Source organism: Erinaceus europaeus, chromosome 15 (assembly GCF_950295315.1).
Source record: "Erinaceus europaeus chromosome 15, mEriEur2.1, whole genome shotgun sequence".
Lineage (NCBI taxonomy): Eukaryota > Metazoa > Chordata > Mammalia > Eulipotyphla > Erinaceidae > Erinaceus > Erinaceus europaeus.
Window position 1 is genome coordinate 15,609,535 of NC_080176.1, and position 19,506 is coordinate 15,629,040.

Below are 19,506 nucleotides of genomic sequence, written 5' to 3' on the forward strand. Positions count from 1 at the left end.
CTTGAACTTCATTAGCAGTCATCACCATGCAGTTTATCATCTTTCCATCTCTACAGTGGCCTCTAATAACATTTGTTGATTATTTATTTAATTTTTATTATTTATTTATTACTGTATAAAGGCAGAGAGAAATTGAGAGGGAAAGAGAGAGAGAGACACCTGCAGCCCTGCTTCACCACTCGTGAAGCTTTCCCCCTGTAGGTGCGGACCAGGGGCTTGAACCTGGATCCTTGTGCACTGTAATGTGCACGCTTAACCAAGTGCGCCACCCCTGGCCCTTTGTTGATTATTTATATGAGATATGAAAGTCATGCTGGCAAAGAAAGAGCTCCCCTGAACTGAGACATTATGTTTCTGTTTTGAGTTAAAGATTTAGTGAACCTAAAAAAAAAAGGGAGTCGGGCTGTAGCGCAGCGGGTTAAGCGCAGGTGGCGCAAAGCACAAGGATCGGCATAAGGATCCCGGTTCGAACCCGGGCTCCCCACCTGCAGGGGAGTCGCTTCACAGGCAGTGAAGCAGGTCTGCAGGTGTCTATCTTTCTCTCCTCCTCTCTATCTTCCCCTCCTCTCTCCATTTCTCTCTGTCCTATCCAACAACAATGACAACAACAATAATAACTACAACAATAAAACAACAAGGGCAACAAAAGGGAATAAATAAATAAAATAAATTTTAAAAAAAGCAAGAAAACTAGTTATCTTTGGGAGGTGGGGAGGTGGGAGAGTGGGGACAGAAGTTTGGTGGTAGGTGTGGTGTGAAACTGTATACACTGTAATCTTACAATCTTGTAGTTTACCATTAATCACAAATAAAAAATGAAAAGAAGAATTTGGTTTCAATATTAGGTTAAGAGATTTATTTCTGGGACTAGAACTGGAAACCAGGAGTTCAAAAAAAAAAAGGACAGATCCAAAGTCTCTTGAATGGATTGGTAGTAGAGCCAGAACAGCTCCCAAGGCCAGAGATATAATCATTCAATAACAATTGTGAACTTAGACAAGAATGAAAACCAGAAAGGTGGCATAAGGGCTAAATACTCCAAATGCCTGGACCCATGACAAGGGTCTCTGATTCCTAAGTTCAAACTAACTATGAATAATCAAAAATCGGTATTTTTAACTACATTTAAGATCCTCCAGATTTCCACTTTGCTTTCTATACTGTCAGATAAAGTTGTTTTGAGTGGGGTGGGAATAGATAGCATATGGCTATGCAAAGAAACTCTCGCCTGAAGCTTCCAAGTCCCAGGTTTGATCCCCCCGCACCACTATAAGCCTGAGCTGAGCAGTGCTCTAATAAAAAATTTAAAAAAATAAATGTCTTGAATCTATTTCAACTTTTCAATGAAATTAATTATAGGTTTTGCCTTTGCCTGAGGAGTCATGGAATCAGAAGAACATAGTGAAGTTATATACATGAACATTAAAGAAAACTAAGGGAATAGGAGGTCAGTAAGGTGGGGCCCTCCTTCTGGGTTCCAAACCCTGGGCAGTAAAGAACAGTTTAATCAAGGATGACAGCATTTAACACAAACAACACACCATTTGGAGTAAGTTCCATTTCCTACACTAAAACACAAAATTACCCTTGGATACAAACTTCAAGTATTGTTTACAAAATAACTGAAGTATTGATGGTACAAAGCAACACATTATTGAGTAAAGATTATTGCACTTTAACTTTTATGGATAAGTTTTTTCATACGGGACAATATAAAAAAAGTCAGTTGTCCCAACCATCTTTATACAAAGTGCAAACCGCCATAAAAATAATGTTGAAGGGCAGCCCAGGTGGTGGCAAAATGGATAAAGAATTGAACTCTCACCGGTGTAAGGATCCTGGTTCAAGCCCCCACTCCCCGCCTGCAGGGGAGTCACTTCACAGGTGGTGAAGCAGGTCTGCAGGTGTCTGTCTTTCTCTCCCCCTCTCTGTCTTCCCCTCCTCTCCCCATTTCTCTCTGTCCTATCCAACAACAACAACAGCTATGACAACAATAACAACTACAACAAGAGAGAGAAATAAAGGAAGGGAGGGAGAGAGGAAAAAAGAAACTGGGTTTATCGAATATTCAGTCTTCAAAAATGGAACTGGGGGTAGATTATTTTATCCACTGTGTTTGCAAAAATAATAAAATGTAGTTATTCAAGGAGTCCTTGACTTCTCATTTTTCTGGGGGCTTTTCGATTATGTTGGCCTCCTTTCTAAGAAGGATGGTGAAAGCTGATTTCAATGTACCATCGCCAGCCTGTTGTGAGAAGCAAAGGAAGGTAGCCCAGAGAAAACCACAGAGTCCCGTGTAAGCCGTTCTCCAGGGAATGGGAACTAGGCTGAAGTTGGTCAGCTGTAACAGAGAGAGAGTCTGTTAGAGTTCCAAAGAAATCAGCTAGCCTTCCAAGTGATTAGAAATTTACCTAGGCAAATAGCTAAACACAGGACTTGTATGCCTGAAGCCCCCAGGCTGAATCCCCAGCAATGTCATATGTCAGAGCTCAGTGTTGTTTTGGTCTCATCTCTCTCAATTTCTCTCTCTCGTAAAAATAAATGAATATTTGAAAATAAAAAAACTCACCTGTACAAAAGGCCAATACATCAGACCAATCTGGAATAAAGAGAAATATTAGAATGTCTTTTAGTCACACCATACAATCCCACAGTTCATCCTAGAAAAGATTACAAAATACCAGGCAGAATGAATGCATAGGTGGTATTATATTTCAGACTAAGCGGATTAAATCAGACTACTTAAGGTACAAGACATTTTTCTTAGTCACAGGTCCAGTCAGTTCTGAAGGACAACCACTTTCAAATTAACAACAAATCCATATATGTTGTACTTTTCCTATTAGCCCAAGTAAATAATACAGGCATATATTTATAAAGTGAGCATTAATGAATTCAGAAAACTACATATCAAGCTACTCTTTATGGAATGATGTACTAATAATATATACAGACTACTTTATACTAGAGAATGAATTTAGTTAACATGTTTCTGCAATGAAAATATTTGAGAGACTTACTTTTACAGGCTTTACTATCCACATTTTGATAACAAGGTCATAATTGTGAGTTTTTCAGAAGTATTGAAAAAGAGAAATTTGCAGCGGTAGTACACAAAACTTACATGTAAGACGTCCTAAGTCCCATCCCCAGTACCATTATTAAACAGAGCTAAGCAGAGGTCTGGTCTAAAAAAAAAAAAAAATAGAAGTTGTTTGTTTGTGTGTGTGTGTGTGTGTGTGTGTGTGTGTGTGTGTTTTCTGAAAGTATTTAAAATAGCTTTAAAAATAGTACTATAATGAAAACATGTTTGTTTTATTGCCATATTTATTTACTAATTTTTATTTTCTAAAGTTTCTGCAGTAAACAATTGCATTGAACACTAAAGTTTTCTAGTTTTAAGTATTAAAATGTATAAAAGTTTTCTAGTTTTAAGTATTAAAATGTATATTTGTTAAAGCAAGAAAATTTGCAACAAAAAAAATTATAACCAAACTGTCTCTTGGAGTTGTGGGAATTATCTTGGTTATCAGAGGAAAAGGAAGCATTAGAACTTTGGTGGTGGTATGTACTCATACACACATAGGTGTAAATCAACTGAAATCTTATAAATTAGTTAATCAAGTTAAATCACTAACAAAAAATTAATTACACAGAAAATCTGTTGTCATTTAAGAATTTACTATTTTGGAGGTTGGCAGTGGCATGCCTGGCTGAGCACACACATTACTATGCAAGAGGACCCAGGTTCAAGCTCCCTCATGCGGGGAAGATGCTTCACAAGTGGTGAAGCAGGTCTGCAGGTGTATCTCTCTCTCTCTCTCTCTCTCTCTATTTCCCCCTCCCCTCTCAACTTCTCTCTGCCCTATCACATAAAATAGAAAGAAATAGAAAAAAAAGAGATGAATGAATGGTGGCACACACAATTGACAGCACATGTTACCATGTGCAAAGACCCAGGTTTTCAGTCCCTGCTCCCCACCTGTAGGTTGATTCTTCACAAGCAGTAAAGCAGGTCTACAGATGTCCATCTCCCTCTCTACCTCTCTCTATCTTCCCCTTCTTTCTCAATTTCCTCTGTCCAGTCAAATAAAAAATAAAGAAAAAAAGGAAGAATAAAGAAAGAAGGAGAGAGAGAGAGGTGCAGAGCACCAGGAGCAATGGATTTTGTAGTGGAGGAGGAGATAATCTCAAGCCCCAGTGATAACCCTGGTGGCAATAAAAATTTTTAATTTTAAAAAGAATTTACTATTTTAGCAAAAATGGTCAGAAAACTAAACCTATCCAATTATGAATTTTACTTCTATGCCAATTCTTTTTTCTCTCAGAATGTAGTATCACCTTGTTGATATCCCTAACAAAAATAAAATGACTCTTCAAAGAAAAAGTCTGATTACAGAGACGGGGGAAGGCAAGCACAAGGTACAAGATGAGCCTGAAACATCTTGTTATACCAGGAACTAGTTTTTCTTTGTTTGTTTGGTTGGTTGGGTTTTTTTGTTTGTTTGTTTTTTAATAATTGGGAGATACAGTAAAGACATAGGAAGGAATTCTCACTGACCAAATTTGGAACACCTGGGCACCAAAGATAATAAAAACAAATTATAAACCACTAAAGCAGTGTTGTGTAAAAACACAGAAAATAATTATAGACCACTGAAAAAAATGAGGATCTGTAGCCCAGAGGATAAAGCCTCAAGTAAGAGGTCCTGAGTTTGATCCTTAGCATTGCATGTGCCATAGTGATACACTTGTTCTCTTTCCACTTCATTCTTTCTCATTAGTAAGTAAACACTTTTTTAAATTTTCTTTTTTTATATATTTATTTTCCCTCTTGTTGCCCTTGTTTTTTATTGTTGTTGTAGTTATTGTTGTTATTGCTGTCGTGGTTGTTGGATAGGACAAAGAGAAATGGAAAGAGGAGGGGAAGAGAGAGGGGGAGAGAAAGATACTTGCAGACCTGCTTCATGCCTGTGAAGCGACCCCCTGCAGGTGGGGAGCTGGGGGCTCTCAAACCTGGATCCTTATGCGGGTCCTTGCACTTAATACCACGTGCGCTTAACCCGCTGCCCTACTGCCCGACACCCTTAAATAAACTTTTTTTTTAATTGTTATTTATTTCCTTTTTTTGCCCTTGTTGTTTTATTGTTGTAGTTATTGATGTCGTCGTTGTTGGATAGGACAGAGAGAAATAGAGAGAGGAGGGGAAGACAGAGAGGGGGAGAGAGAGACACCTGCAGACGTGCTTCACCGAAGCGACTCCCCTGCAGGTGGGGAGCCAGGGGCTCTAACCGGGATCCTCTCGCGGGTCCTTGTGCTTTGAGCCACGTGCGCTTAACCTGCTGTGCTACTGCCCGACTACCAAATAAACACTTTTTAAAGAAAAAAAAATGAGAATCCCTGAATTAATATACATAGTAAATAGAAAGGAACAAAAAAGCAAATAAGTAACTTGGCAAGAAGAGTTCTGAATACTCTTTCTCACTGAAGGAAGAAGGAATAATACTCAAGTATAATGATTGAGGGGGGACCATGTGGCTTCAACTGCCCTTATCATTTTTCTCCAATCATCAAATAAGTGACGGTGGTTCTGGGACTTGGCACCATTCACCACAGAAGATGCTGTCACAGTTTTTTTATGGGAAATTAAATACATGTGGAGCCCTGTACCAGTTACAATATACTCCAAAATCCTGAAAATTCATATTGTAATTAATAGACTCATATATGCTCTAGGCCAGTGATGGAATACATCCCAGATTTTATGAGGCTTTAAGGACACTACTTAATAAGTTTTCATTGAGACAGGATAATCCATAAGCAACTTGTTCTGAAAAAAAAAATAGATAAAATGTTCAATGATTTCCAGATCTGGTGTAAATAGCATTGCACTTAAACCCTGGTGGTGGCTATGGAGACTCTTATACATATGTATATGTACCTGTAAAACTATACTCCTAAAATCTTATAATATTATAAACCAATATTAAATTAAAGAAGGAGGGGGAGTCAGCCTGTAGCGCAGCGGGTTAAGAGCAGGTGGCACAAAGCGCAATGACCGGCGTAAGGATCCTGGTTCAAGACCCCGGCTCCCCACCTGCAGGGGAGTCGCTTCACAAGCGGTGAATCAGGTCTGCAGGTGTCTTTCTCTCCCCCTCTCTGTCTTCCCCTCCTCTCTCCATTTCTCTCTGTCCTATCCAACAACGACGACAACAATAATAACTACAACAATAAAACAACAAGGGCAACAAAAGGGAATACATAAAAAATTAAAGGAGGAAATAAAATTATAATCACCATTGAGTAACTAGATATGTACTAAATTTGATTGTATATATTTTGTAGTAAGCAAAATGTACAAGAGGTATTTAGCTTCAGGTCAGGGAATAATCCTGGGAACCAGCACCCTACCCTATAAATACCTTTGTAATGTTACTAAGGTTCATTTCACAGGGAATGAGAAGATCAGGCACTTGAAAACAGTGGCTCTTAGTAAGGGAATGACTGCATTAAGCCACACAATCTACTATTCCTATTGTGTGATGACTTAACTGGTTTCAAAATTCACTACCTACATCAAGAGAGATGACTAATAAAACTAAGTATTAATTTTGAGGGGGTCGGGCGGTAGCCGAGAGGATTAAGCGCACATTGCGCCAAGTGCAAGGACCAGTGTAAGGATCCCAGTTCTACCCCCTCTCCCCACCCACCCCCTCCCCCCTGCTCCCCACCTGCAGGGGAGTCACTTCACAAGCAATGAAGCAGGTCTGCAGGTGTCTATCTTTCTCTCCCCCTCTCTGTCTTCCCCTCCTCTCCCCATTTCTCTCTGTCCTATCCAACAACGAACGACATCGACAATAACAATAATAACCACAACAAGGCTACAACAACAAGGGCAACAAAAGTGGGGGGCGAAATAGCCTCCAGGAGCAGTGGATTCAAGGTACAGGCACTGAGCCCCAGCAATAACCCTGGAGGCAAAAAAAAAAAATTTACTTTGACATTATTAGTACTAAGAAATAAAGTACAGGGAGTCGGGCGGTAGCGCAGTGCGTTAAGAGCTGGTGCAAAGCGCCCGTGGTGCAAAGCGCCAGGACAGGTTTAAGAATCCCGCTTCGAGGCCCCAGCTCCCCACCTGCAGGGGAATCACTTCACAGGCGGTGAAGCAGGTCTGCAGGTGTCTATCTATCTCTTCCCCTCTCTGTCTTCCCCTCCTCTCTCCATTTCTCTCTGTCCTATCCAACAGTGACGATATCAATAACAACAATAATAACTACAACAAGGGTACCAAAAGAGAATAAATAAATAAATAAATAAATAAATAAATAAATATTAAAAAAAGAAATAAAGTACAGACCTGCAAGCATAAAGTTCTTGGCACCATACATGCCAGAATGATACTCTGCTTCTCTCTGTCATTAACAAATATTTTTTTAATACTGACAAGCTTAAAATAGAGAAACACTTATATTCACTTCTCATTTAGTCATCAAAATAAGCATAAGACTTCATTACCATTAGAGTGTACATTTGTGCCAACCAATTAGAGCACTAATTTGAGAATACTTCCATTAAATTCCATTTAACTTTTAAAAATACACATTAAGTGGAGGTGAGAGTATTTTGCAGACACTTATCATGGACAAATGAGAAATTGTACCCACCAGTGTATCAGCAACTATACTGTAAATCATTAACCCCTTGCTATAGTGATTTGAAAATAAATAATACACATTAAACCCAAAAGATCCTGTTTACATTTTCAAGTGTCTGTTTTACCTTATATGTATTCCAGAATTTCTGCTTCAAGTCCAAAAATATGTCCTCCTTCCCCTGGAGAATACTCATACCTATTTGTGCAGACAAACAACAAAAGAATTTTAAAAGATTCAATAGAAAAAATAGTGCATAACAATTCATTTCCTATCCCAATATATGAAGTAACCACCACAGTCACTAACCTAAGTGATTCAACAATGAAAACATAATGTAATTCTCACTCTAAAACTAGATAAAATTTAAAGGAATGATAAATATGAATCAATAATAACAGGATATAAATGTTACAGTAGAATTGTTTTTTGTTTGTTTGTTTGTTTTACCAGAGCACTATTTAGCTCTGGCTTATGGTGGTGAGGGGGATTGAACCTGGGACTTTGGAGCCTCAGGTATGAGAGTCTGTTTGCATAACCATTAAGCTATCTACCCTCCGCCTAGAATTGTTTTTTTAAAGAAATTTTTTTCTTTTTAATATTTTATTTATGTATTTATTTACTAGCTAGAGACAAACAGAAATTGAGAGGGGAGGGGGGAAGACAGAAAAGGACACCTGCAGCCCTGCTTCACCACTCGTAAAGCTTTCCCCCTGCAGGCAGGGACCAGAGGCTTAAACCTTCGTTCTTGTGCACTTTAATGTGTGCACTTAATCAGGTGCACCATCTCCTGGCCCCTAGAAAAGTTGTTTTTAAATATTTATTTATTCCCTTTTGTTGCCCTTGTTGTTTTATTGTTGTAGTTATTATTGTTGTTATTGATGTTGTTGTTGGATAGAACAGAGAGAAATGGAGAGAGGAGGGGAAGGCAGATGGGGGAGAGAAAGACACCTCTGCAGCACCTGCTTCACACCTTATGAAGCGACCCCTCTGCACCTAGAGAGCCAGGGGGCTCAAACCCGGATCCTAACGCCAGTCATTGCGCTTCGCACCGTGTGCACTTAACCCGCGGCGGTACCGCCCACCCCCCACCCCCATTTTGTAAAGATTTATTTATCTGAGAGATTCAGAGCCTCACTTTAGCACAGGCAACGCCACTTCATGGTTGAGAGTTCTAAGCTTTACCCATCGACTGTGCATCCCCCCTCAGCTTTAGTAGCTGTGGCAAAGGTGTGTCCCAGGTCTCCCTGCTAAGCGGGTTCCCCACAGGGCACACCCACTGGGCCCCACAGGTTGCTCAGAGAGACTGCAGGTGAGGAGTGGGGTGTCCTGAGCGCTCCGGGGGCCGTTCCTCAGGTGGGAATGAACCCCCAGCTCCAACCCAGGCTGCTGAAACTTCCAGCCTGGAGCCAACCCTGTACCCCTGCACCCCCAAACCAACAGACGCTGGTGACACCTCAATTTCTGGCCTCTTCAGTCACCGCTGCACAGCCAGACTCCCCCGAACTGAGGCCCCAGCCCGCCTAGCACAGCCCGCTTCAGCTCTCCCTCTCCTTCACTCCAGCCGCCCCAACCAGGGGCGAAGCGCCCCTTCCCCGGCCCGGCCCTCACCGGAGTAGAAGGCCGACACGGCCACCGGGGCGGCGAGCACCTGGTCGCACAGCACCTTGGCCAGCACGGCGCGCGGCGCGCGGCCCGGCAGCGCGCGCTCCAGCAGGCGGAGCCACACGTAGTTGAAGTTGGCGTGGAAGGTGACGGCCACCGTGGCCACGTGCTGCGTCTGCCGCCAGTCGGCCGGGCAGCCCCGCAGGCGCTGCTGCAGCGCGTCGCCCGCCGAGTAGAGCGCGGTGTAGAGCAGCACGTTCGTGGGCCACGGGTAGCGCCGGGCCGCGCGCGGCAGCGCCCGCCACCAGCTCGCCATGCCCGGCTCTGGGCGCCCAGCCGCCGCCGCGCGCAGCAAAGCACCCACGTCCTCCAGCCCCGCCCGCGGCCGCTCCTCCTCCACCGGCACCTGCCAGCGCCAGACGCTTCGGAGCCATTGGGAGGCCCATGCACACCCAGCGCGCCCGGCCAATCCGGGGGCGCCCGGCCGGGCTGGGGGCTGAACCTGCGAGAGGTTGCTGGATCGCTTCAGATTCCTTTATGCTGAAAGCGTCCAGAATTGGGCAAAGACACAGAGACCGGAAGTAGACGAAAGGCTGTCGCAGTGGGCATAGGAACAGTGGGAGGAGGTAGAGTGAGTGCTCAATGGGTAGGGGGTCTTGGGTGGGGCGAGACACGTTAAGATGCTCTGTAATTAGATGATGGTTGCACAGCTTCATAAGCAGGCTAAAAACCATTGATTTCTGCACTTTAAAATGGTGAGTTAGGGCAAGAAAGGGAGCCCAGCAGGTAGAGCAGAGGCTTTCATGCGTGAGGCCCTGAATGAGCTCCTGGCACCACATGGCAGCATATGGCAGCACCATCGAAGGAGAAAGGCAACTGCATACATGACGGAGTGGTGCTTTGCTATCTTGTGAAAACTGGGTCAGTAGAACCAGAGGGATAACTCACTTGGTTAGGCGCTTGTTTTGCCATGTGCAACATTTTCTTTAATTTTTTTAAATATTTTATGTATTTATTTTGGAAGAGACAGAAATTGAGAGGAATGGGGGAGGGGAAAGAGGGAGAGAGAGAAATCGAGACCTGCAGCAGTAGTGTTTCACCGATTATAAAGTTTCTCCTTGTAGGTGGGACCCAGATCCTTGAACCTGGGTCCTTGCACACTGTTAAGCGTGCGCTCTACCAAAGACGCCACCGCCCAGCTCCCCCCACCCCAACACCCCTAGATTTTCATCCCCACCAGACCACATGAGAGCACTACCACACTGGAGGTGGCTCCGGTTCAAAAATGTCCCTCTATCTGAAAAGATTGGCTTATATCTATAAAGCCTACCTGCAAAACAACAAAATTGGGCCAGAGAGTATGGCTTAGGGACAGAGCACGTGTGAGATACTGGGTTCATCATCAGCACTGCATAAAACACATAAAATGAAATGGTGAACTATTTCCTATAGGGGGAAACTGAATGCCAAAACTTACCAAAAATGGTGGAACATTTTCACACATTCAACACACCCCCTACTACTACTATATTTTTCTTTTCTCTTTTTAGACCATGGCAAAAGTTAAATTCCTGGTCTTTCAGGAATGTGGAGTAGGACACAGTGGCTTTGCTGTACTGTCCTCTCACCTTCAGAGTTTATGACTTTGTGGATATTTCTAGCCAAAATGTATGCTGAGCACCCAGGCCCTCTCACTGACCAGGGGCCTTTTGAAGCTCAAACAACACTATCATATCAAATCTCATTCTCTCCCATCACCTCCCCACCCTCTTCCTTTCTCTCTCCCTCTCTCTCTCTCCCCTTCTCTCTCTTACTCTGTCTGTCTCTCTCTCTCTTTCTCATCCTTATCTCTCTTCTCTCTGTCTCTCTCTCTCTCTCTCTCTCCCTCTCCCTCTCCCTTCTCTCTCTCTCTCCTTTTTTTTTTTTCCTCCAGGGTTATCACTAGGGCTGGGTGCCAGCACTACAAATCCACTGCTCCTGGCGGGCATTTTTCCATTTTATTGGCTAGGACAGAGAGAAATTGAGAGAAGAGGTGGAAATAGGGAGAAAGACAGATACCTACACACCTGCTTCACCACTTGTGAAGCTTCCCTTTTCAGGTGGGGAGTCAGGAGCTGGAATCTGAAATCTTTCATGGGTCCTTGCACTAGGTAATATATTTGCTAAACCTGGTGCCCCACCCCTTTTCTTTTGTAGTAGAACACTGCTCAGCTCTGACTTGTGGTGGTACCAAGGATTGAACCTGGCTCCTCAAAACTTAAGCTATGAAAGTCTTTTGCATAACCATGGTACTATCTTCTCTACTCTTCTTTTTTTTTTCTTTTTTCTTTTTTGCCTCCAGGGTTATTGCTGGGGCACCACGAATCCACTGCTCCTGGAGGCTACTTTTTTCCTTTTGTTGCCCTTGTTGTTTTATCATTGTTGTGGTTGTTATTATTATTGTTATTGATGTTGTTGTTGGATAGGACAGAGAGAAATTGAGAGAGGAGGGGAAGACAGAGAGGGGGAGAGAAAGATAGACACCTGCAGACCTGCTCCATTGCTTGTGAAGTGACCCCCCCCCGAAGGTGGGGAACCTGGGGCTCTAACTGGGATCCTTATACTGGTCTTTGTGCTTTGTGCCATGTGCACTTAACCTGCTGCGCTCCCGCCAGACCCCCTTCTCTACTCTTCTTTTCCCTGGTTGTTTACTCTCTTTTTTCTTTGCATTTTTGAATAATTTTTGAATAATTGCAAACTTAGGTGGGGAAAGTACAGAGTTCCCATATAGCTGTCACCCAAGCTTCTGCAAATATTGACCTCTTATAAAACCATAGCACAATAATCAAAAACAAAGAAGCAAGCACTGATGTAATACTGTTACCTAATCTATAGACTTTATTCAAACTATTGCCTATTGTCCCACTAAAAGTCCCTTTTTCAGTCTGGCATTCAACCCCAGTTCATTTTACATTGTATTGAATTGTTACACATCATCCCAATCTCTAGTTTGAGGCATCAATTATTTTGTAGAACTGCCCCTCAATTTGCAAACCCCATTTTGTAGGCTTCCTTAATTAGGATTTGAAATGTGTCCTCCCCCAAATTCATATGTTGAACCTCTGACCACCACCCCCATGGACCCTGATCCAATTTGACTGGCATCCTCATGAGGGAAGGACATTTGTACACACAGATACTAGGGATGTGTGTACTCAGAGGAAAGGTGTGAAGACAAGATGATAATGGCATCTGCAAGCCAAGGAGAAACCTGCCTGATCAGTATCTTAATCTTGGACTTCCGGTCCCTAGATCTGTAAGAGAATAATTTCCTGCTGTTTAAGTCTCAAGCTCTGTAATATTTTGTTATGGTAGCCCTGGCAGACTCAGACACATGTACACTTCAGTCTTGAATCTGCCATCATCTGTTCTGTGACTCTTTCTATCTGCCTTTAGGCTGATTTTTTTTTTTTTAATTTTTTATTTAAGAAAGGATTAGTGAACAAAAGCATAAGGTAGGAGGGGTACAACTCCACACAATTCCCAACACCCAATCCCCATAACCCACCCCCTCCCCTGATAGCTTTCCCATTCTCTATCCCTCTGGGAGCATGGACCCAGGGTCGTTGAGGGATGCAGAAGGTAGAAGGTCTGGCTTCTGTAATTGCTTCCCCGCTGAACATGGGCGTTGACTGGTCGGTCCATACCCCCAGTCTGCCTCTCTCTTTCCCTAGTAGGGTGTGACTCTGGGGAAGCTGAGCTCCAGGACACATTGGTGGGGTCTTCAATCCAGGGAAGCCTAGCCAGCATCCTGGTGGCATCTGGAACCTGGTGATTGAAAACAGAGTTAACATATGAAGCCAAACAATTTGTTGAGCAATCATGGATCCCAAGCTTGGAATAGTGGAGAGGAAGTGTTAGGGAGGTACTCACTGCAAACTCTAGTGTAGTCCTGCTTTCAGGTATATATTTTGCAGTAGTTTATGGATACGTGTGCACATAAGCTCTCTCTCACAGAAACTGGTGTATATCTAGGTTATGGGACTTTGTTAGAAAGTGAACTACCTGAGATGAAATTAGAGTGTACTATTAAAGGAAAGGTCTCACCCGAGTAATGAAGCTGAAGGGTTGTCATTCCACACGTGAAGTCTCTGGATACCTTCTGAGGTGAAGCATGTTGAGGTAGCAATCGTTGCTTTGGTTAGGTTGTGATCGGCAGATGCAATGTTATTTGGTTTGGATTGGGAGATGCATACGGGAAAGTGGGCCCTATCCAAGGGTTCCAGGACTGGGGGAAGTAGGGGCTCTATAGTGAAGATGTGAGGTTCCTGCTGTCTTAGGGTTCAAAAAGACACTCAATAGTTAATATTATCATCACATTATTTGTTAATTGGGTTAACTTTGAAAAGTCCCTTTGTTATGGTTTGCTGGACAGTACCCAGTATCTTGTATATAGCTGTGCTATTGGAAGCTTCTAATCTACTTGGTCTAGGCTTTTGAGAGAGTCCGCATATCAAATACATAGCCTATATATTAAAAAGATTCAGTTTGTCTTTTGAGAAACTTTGAGACATACAATTGATTTCCCCCTCTTATATTAATTAGCTACTGATTTATATGTCTACATTTTGCTAGGAGTGTACATAAACACCATTCCCACCACCAAAGGACTGTGACCCATCCCTCCCGCCCACTCCCACCCCCCACTGGCCCAGGAAGCTACATGCCTACCCCTCACCACTGGGTTTTTACTTTGGTGCCCTACTTACAATTTGATCAGGTCCTGCTTTTAGTTTCCCTTTCAGATCTTCTTAGTCAGCTTCTGTTGATGAGTGGGATCATCCCATACTCATCTTTATCTTTCTGACTTAGTTCACTTAACATAATTCCTTCTAGCTCTGTCCAAGATGGGTCAGAGAAGGTGGGTTCATTGTTCTTGATAGCTGCATAGTATTCTATTGTGTATATATACCACAGCTTTCTCAGCCATTCATCTGTTGTTGGGCACCTGGGTTGCTTCCAGGTTTTAGCTATTATGAATTGTGCTGCTATGAACATAGGAGTACACACCTCTTTTTGGTTGGGTGTTATGGAGTCCTTGGGGTATAACCCCAGGAGAGGAATTATTGGGTCATATGGAAGGTCCATGTCTAGCCTTCTGAGAGTTTTCCAGACTGCTCTCCACAGAGGCTGTACCAATTTACATTCCCACCAGCAATGTAAAAGGGTTCCTCTGTCCCCACATCCTCTCCAGCATTTGTTGCTGCTGTCCTTTTTGATGTATGCCATTCTTACAGGAGTGAGGTGGTATCTTAGTGTTGTCTTGATTTGCATCTCTCTGACAATCAGTGACCTAGAGCAGTTTTTCATATGTTTGTTAGCCTTTTGGATCTCCTCTGTGGTGAATGTTTTGTTCATTTCCTCTGCCCATTTTTGGATGGGGTCATTTGCTTTTTTGCGGCTAAGTTTGCTGAGCTCTTTATATATTTTGGTGATTAGTTTCTTGTCTGATGTCTGGCATGTGAAGATCTTCTCCCATTCTGTGAGGGGTCTCTCTGTTTGTTTAATAGTTTCTTTGGATGTGAAGAAGCTTTTCAATTTGATGTAGTCCCATTGGTTTGTTTCTGCTTTGGTCTTCCTTGCAATTGGGTTTGATTCATCAAAGATGTCCTTGAGGTGTATGTGGGAAAGTGTTTTACCAATGTTTTCCTTTAAGTATTTGATTGTTTCTGGTCTGACATCTAGGTCTTTGATCCATTTGGAGTTGATTTTTGTTTCTGGTGAGATAAAGTGGTTCAATTTCATTCTTCTGCATGTTTCAACCCAGTTTTTCCAGCACCATTTATTGAAGAGAGCCTCCTTTTTCCATTTAATCCTTTGGGCCCCCTTATCAAAGATTAGATGCCCATAGGTGTTGGGATTTACTTCTGGGCTTTCAATTCTGTTCCACTGGTCTGTATGCCTATTTTTGTTCCAGTACCATGCTGTTTTGATGATGATGGCTTTATAATATAGTTTAAGGTCTGGGAGTGTGATGCCTCCATTTCTGTTTCTTTTCCTTAAGATGGTTTTGGCAATTCTAGGTGTTTTCAGGTTCCAGATAAATGATTGTAGCGTTTGTTCTATTCTCTTAAAGAAGCTTGGTGGAACTTTGATGGGTATTGCATTAAATTTGTATATGGCTCTGGGAAGAATATTCATTTTGATGATATTTATTCTTCCAATCCATGAGCATGGGATATCTTTCCATTTCTTGGTATCAGTTTCTATCTCCTTGAGTAGCGACTCATAGTTTTCAGTATACAAGTCTTTCACTTCTTTGGTCAACTTTATTCCTAGGTATTTGATTGATTTTGCTGAAACAGTAAATGGGAGTGATTTCTGGATGTCTTCTTCTTCAGATTTAGTGTTTGCATAAAGAAATGCCACTGATTTTTGTACATTGATTTTGTAGTCTGATACCTTGCTATATTGCCTAACAACTTCCAGTAATTTTCTACTGGATTCTTTAGGTCTTTCTATGTATACTATCATATCATCTGCAAATAGTGAGAGCTTGACTTCTTCCCTTCCAATCTGTATCCCTTTGATTTCTTTCTCTTGCCTGATTGCTATGGCAAGAACTTCCAATACTATGTTGAAGAGTAACGGTGACAGTGGACAGCCCTGTCTAGTCCCCGATCTGAGGGGGAATGCTTTCAGCTTCTCTCCATTGAGTATGATGTTGGCTGTAGGTTTGCTATATATAGACTCCACTATCTTGAGGAATTTCCCATCTATTCCCATTTTCTGTAGAGTTTTGAGCATGAATGGGTGTTGGATTTTGTCAAAGGCTTTCTCTGCATCTATTGAGATAATCATGTGGTTTTTGGCTTTGCTTTTATTGATGTGATGAATGACATTGATTGATTTACGGATGTTGAACCAGCCTTGCATTCCTGGGATGAATCCCACTTGGTCATGATGAACAATCTTTTTGATGTGTTGCTGTATCCGGTTGGCCAAGATCTTGTTTAATATTTTGTTATGTAATATTTTGTTATGTAATATTTTGTTATGGTAGCCCTGGCAGACTCAGACACATGTACACTTCAGTCTTGAATCTGCCATCATCTGTTCTGTGACTCTTTCTATCTGCCTTTAGGCTGATTTTTTTTTTATAAAAAATTTTTTTTAGATTTTATTTACTTATTAATGAGAAAGATAGGAGGAGAGAGAGAAGGAACCAGACATCACTCTGGTACATGTGCAGCTGGGTATTGAACTCAGGACCTCATGCTTGAGAGTACAGTGCTTTATCCACTGCGCCACCTCCCAGACCACCTTAGTTTGATTTCTAACTCTCAGTCCCACCCTCACCTTGTCCTGTGACTGGTCCCAAGCAAATCTGTCTGTCTGTCTATCCCCCATTAGGCTGGCTACTAACTCACAAGCTATCTCTTTGTTTATGACTTATATCTCCTAGTTATATAATTGTCCTATATCTGCTATAACAAATTACCACAAGTTCAGTGGCTTAGAACAACACTGATTTGTTGTCTTAAAGTTTTAGAGATCAGAAGTTTTAAATGGTTGGCATCCATGTGCAAAACCCAGGAATAAGTCCAGTCTTCAAGTTATTGAAAGAAGCTTTGGTGCTGTGGTCTCTTTCATGCTTTTTCTGCCTCTATATTGAAATATATATATATATATTAATGACTATATATATAATATATTTTTTCAATGATTTGGCAGGGTTGCATTCCTTTTGGGTGATTGCAGAGCAGGATTCACTTCCTGGTCATTTCCAGTTTCCCAGAGTCCTCTGCAAACCTTGACTTGTGGTCCCTTCCTCAATATTCAGTGTCAACAGGATAGCATCTTCAGCTCTCCCTGTATGGTCACACAGTCTTTTCTAGCTCTGACTCTCCTACTTTTCACTTAGAAAGACCACATTGATGATCCAGGGTAGTCACCAAGTTTTAAAACGCTTACCTTGAGAGTCATCTATGTCTATTTTGTCATGATCAGGAATTAGTTTACCTAGTTGATAAGGCACATACCTTTGAGGCCTTGTGTTCAAGTTCTAGCATCACATGGTAGCATAATAGCAACAAAGGAAGCTCCATGGCTGTTGAAGAAATGCTGTTATGTCTCTCTCTTTCCCTCTTTCGCACTTATCCCTCTCTGTCAGCTTCTTTCTATCTGAAATACAAAATAGACTTTTTTTAAAAAAAAATTAACTCAGGAGAAGTGGACTCTCATATACATGAGACCACATGTAGCAAAAAGAAAAGTCCCTGTAGGGGTAGATGGCATAACGGTTATGCAAAAAGACTGTCATGCCTGAGGCTCCAAAGTCCCAGATTCAATCCCCTGCACCACCATAAGCCACAGCTGAGCTGTGCTTTGGTATTAAAAAAAGAAAACAGGGAGTTGGGTGGTAGCGGAGCGGGTTAAGCGCAGGTGGCGGCAAAGCGCAAGGACTGGCATAAGGATCCTGGTTCCAACCTCCAGCTCCTCACCTGCAGGGAAGTCGCTTCACAAGCAGTGAAGCAGGTCTGCAGGTGTCTTTCTCTCCCCCTCTCTATCCTTCCCTCCTTTCTCCATTTCTCTCTGTCCTATCCAACAACAACGACATCAATAACAACAATAATAACTACAACCGTAAAACAAGGGCAACAAAAGGGAATAAATAAATAAATGCCCCTTTTGTGTCTACAAAGACCTTTTCACCATCTTTGGATGTAGAACCATGCTCTAAAAGACAGGACTTTCTGATATGGCTCTGGGACTCAGAGGTTACCTGAAATTAATAACTCTGGGAGCTGTACCCACAGGCCCCTAACCTCTACATTAGTTCAAGAATCAAAGCCTCTCTCATTTACTCTAGAATTTACATCCATGTGAATTCTCCATACATATCTAATTACATTCAGCCTTTTTTCCTCTTCCTAATGTGTCTGGTATTAATTTGTTTGCTCCAACAGAAGAATCTCAGAGGGGCAGAGAAAAATTTCCCCTGTGCTACTACATTCCCTCACAGTAATTGAGCATGTGAGCTGAAGTCAAGCGCACTGTTTCTCAACACATGATTTTTTTTTAATTATGACTATTTTAGGGGCCAGGTTGTGGTGCACCTGGTTAAGTGCACATATTACAGTGCCAAAGGACCTAGGGTCAAGCCCTTGTTTCTACCTGCATGGGGTGGGGGTGTGTGCTGTGTGTGACTTCAAAGGTAGTGAAGCAGTGATGTGGATCTCTCTTTCTCTCTCCCCTCTCAATTTCTTTCTGTCTCTATCCAAAAAATAAATAAATATTTAAAAAAGAAAAGAAAAGTGGGGGGTGGGCGGTAGTGCTGCAGGTTAAGCGCACATTGCTCAAAGTGCAAGGACCAGCTTAAGGATTCTGGTTCCAGCCCCCGGCTCCCCCACCTCTGGGGGGGGAGGGTCCCTTCACAAGTGGTGAAGCAAGTCTGCACGTGTCTGTCTTTCTTTCCTCTCTGTCTTTCCCTCCTGTCTCAATTCCTCTCTGTCCCATCCAACAACAACAGCTATAAAAACAATAACAACCACAGCAATGGTAACAACCAGGGCAACAAAATGGGGAAAATGGCCTCAAGGAGCAGTGGATTCACAGTGCTGGCACCGAGCCCCCAGTGATAACCCTGAAGGCAAAAAGAAAAGTATTTTTAAAATACTGTTTTTTCAGGCTACTTAGTCATTCATTCATTCATTCATTCAATTAGCCAATACTCATCCAGCACTGCTCTAACTAGGCAGTAAGCCATGTGCTGTAGAAAAGGTTAGTATTTGCAATCCTTTTTAAAAAATATAATTCCTAGCCAAATTAGAGAAAATTATAGTCTTCATTATAGAAAATAAATTTTTTTATTATTGGGGAATTAATGCTTTACATTCAACAGTAAAAACAATAAGAAAATTAATTTTTTTAATTTATTTCTTTATTGGAGAATTAATGTTTTACATTCAACAGTAAATACAATAGTTTGTACATGCATAACATTCCCCAGTTTCCCATATAACAATACAACCGCCATTAGGTCCTCTGTCATCTTTCTTGGACCTGTATTCTCCTCACCCACCCACCCACACCCACCCCAGAGTCTTTTACTTTGGTGAGATACGCCAATTACATTTCAGGTTCTACTTGTGTTTTCTCTTCTGATCTTGTTTTTTAACTTCTGCCTGAGAGTGAGATCATCCCATATTCATCCTTCCGTTTCTGACTTATTTCACTCAACATGATTTTTTCAAGGTCCATCCAAGAT

At 42.1% G+C, this 19,506-nt stretch overlaps 1 protein-coding gene across 2 annotated transcripts; it reads right to left on the minus strand.

Annotated features, from left to right (window-relative positions):
- Positions 1-828: 828 nt before the first annotated feature.
- On the minus strand, positions 829-9,656 carry MPV17L (MPV17 mitochondrial inner membrane protein like). 2 transcript variants are annotated; one of them, XM_060172947.1, is made up of 4 exons: positions 9,264-9,651; positions 7,780-7,850; positions 2,570-2,599; positions 829-2,341 (listed from the first exon to the last, which is right to left on the minus strand). In XM_060172947.1, exons 1-4 carry the CDS (start codon positions 9,571-9,573, stop codon positions 2,162-2,164), a joined length of 591 nt encoding a protein of 196 aa, XP_060028930.1. In that variant the 5' UTR covers positions 9,574-9,651; the 3' UTR covers positions 829-2,161. The 2 variants fall into 2 exon arrangements, with proteins under 2 accessions (XP_060028930.1, XP_060028931.1); XM_060172948.1 differs by lacking the exon at positions 7,780-7,850 and having other exon boundaries at positions 9,264-9,656.
- Between the last annotated feature and the right edge of the window lie 9,850 nt (positions 9,657-19,506).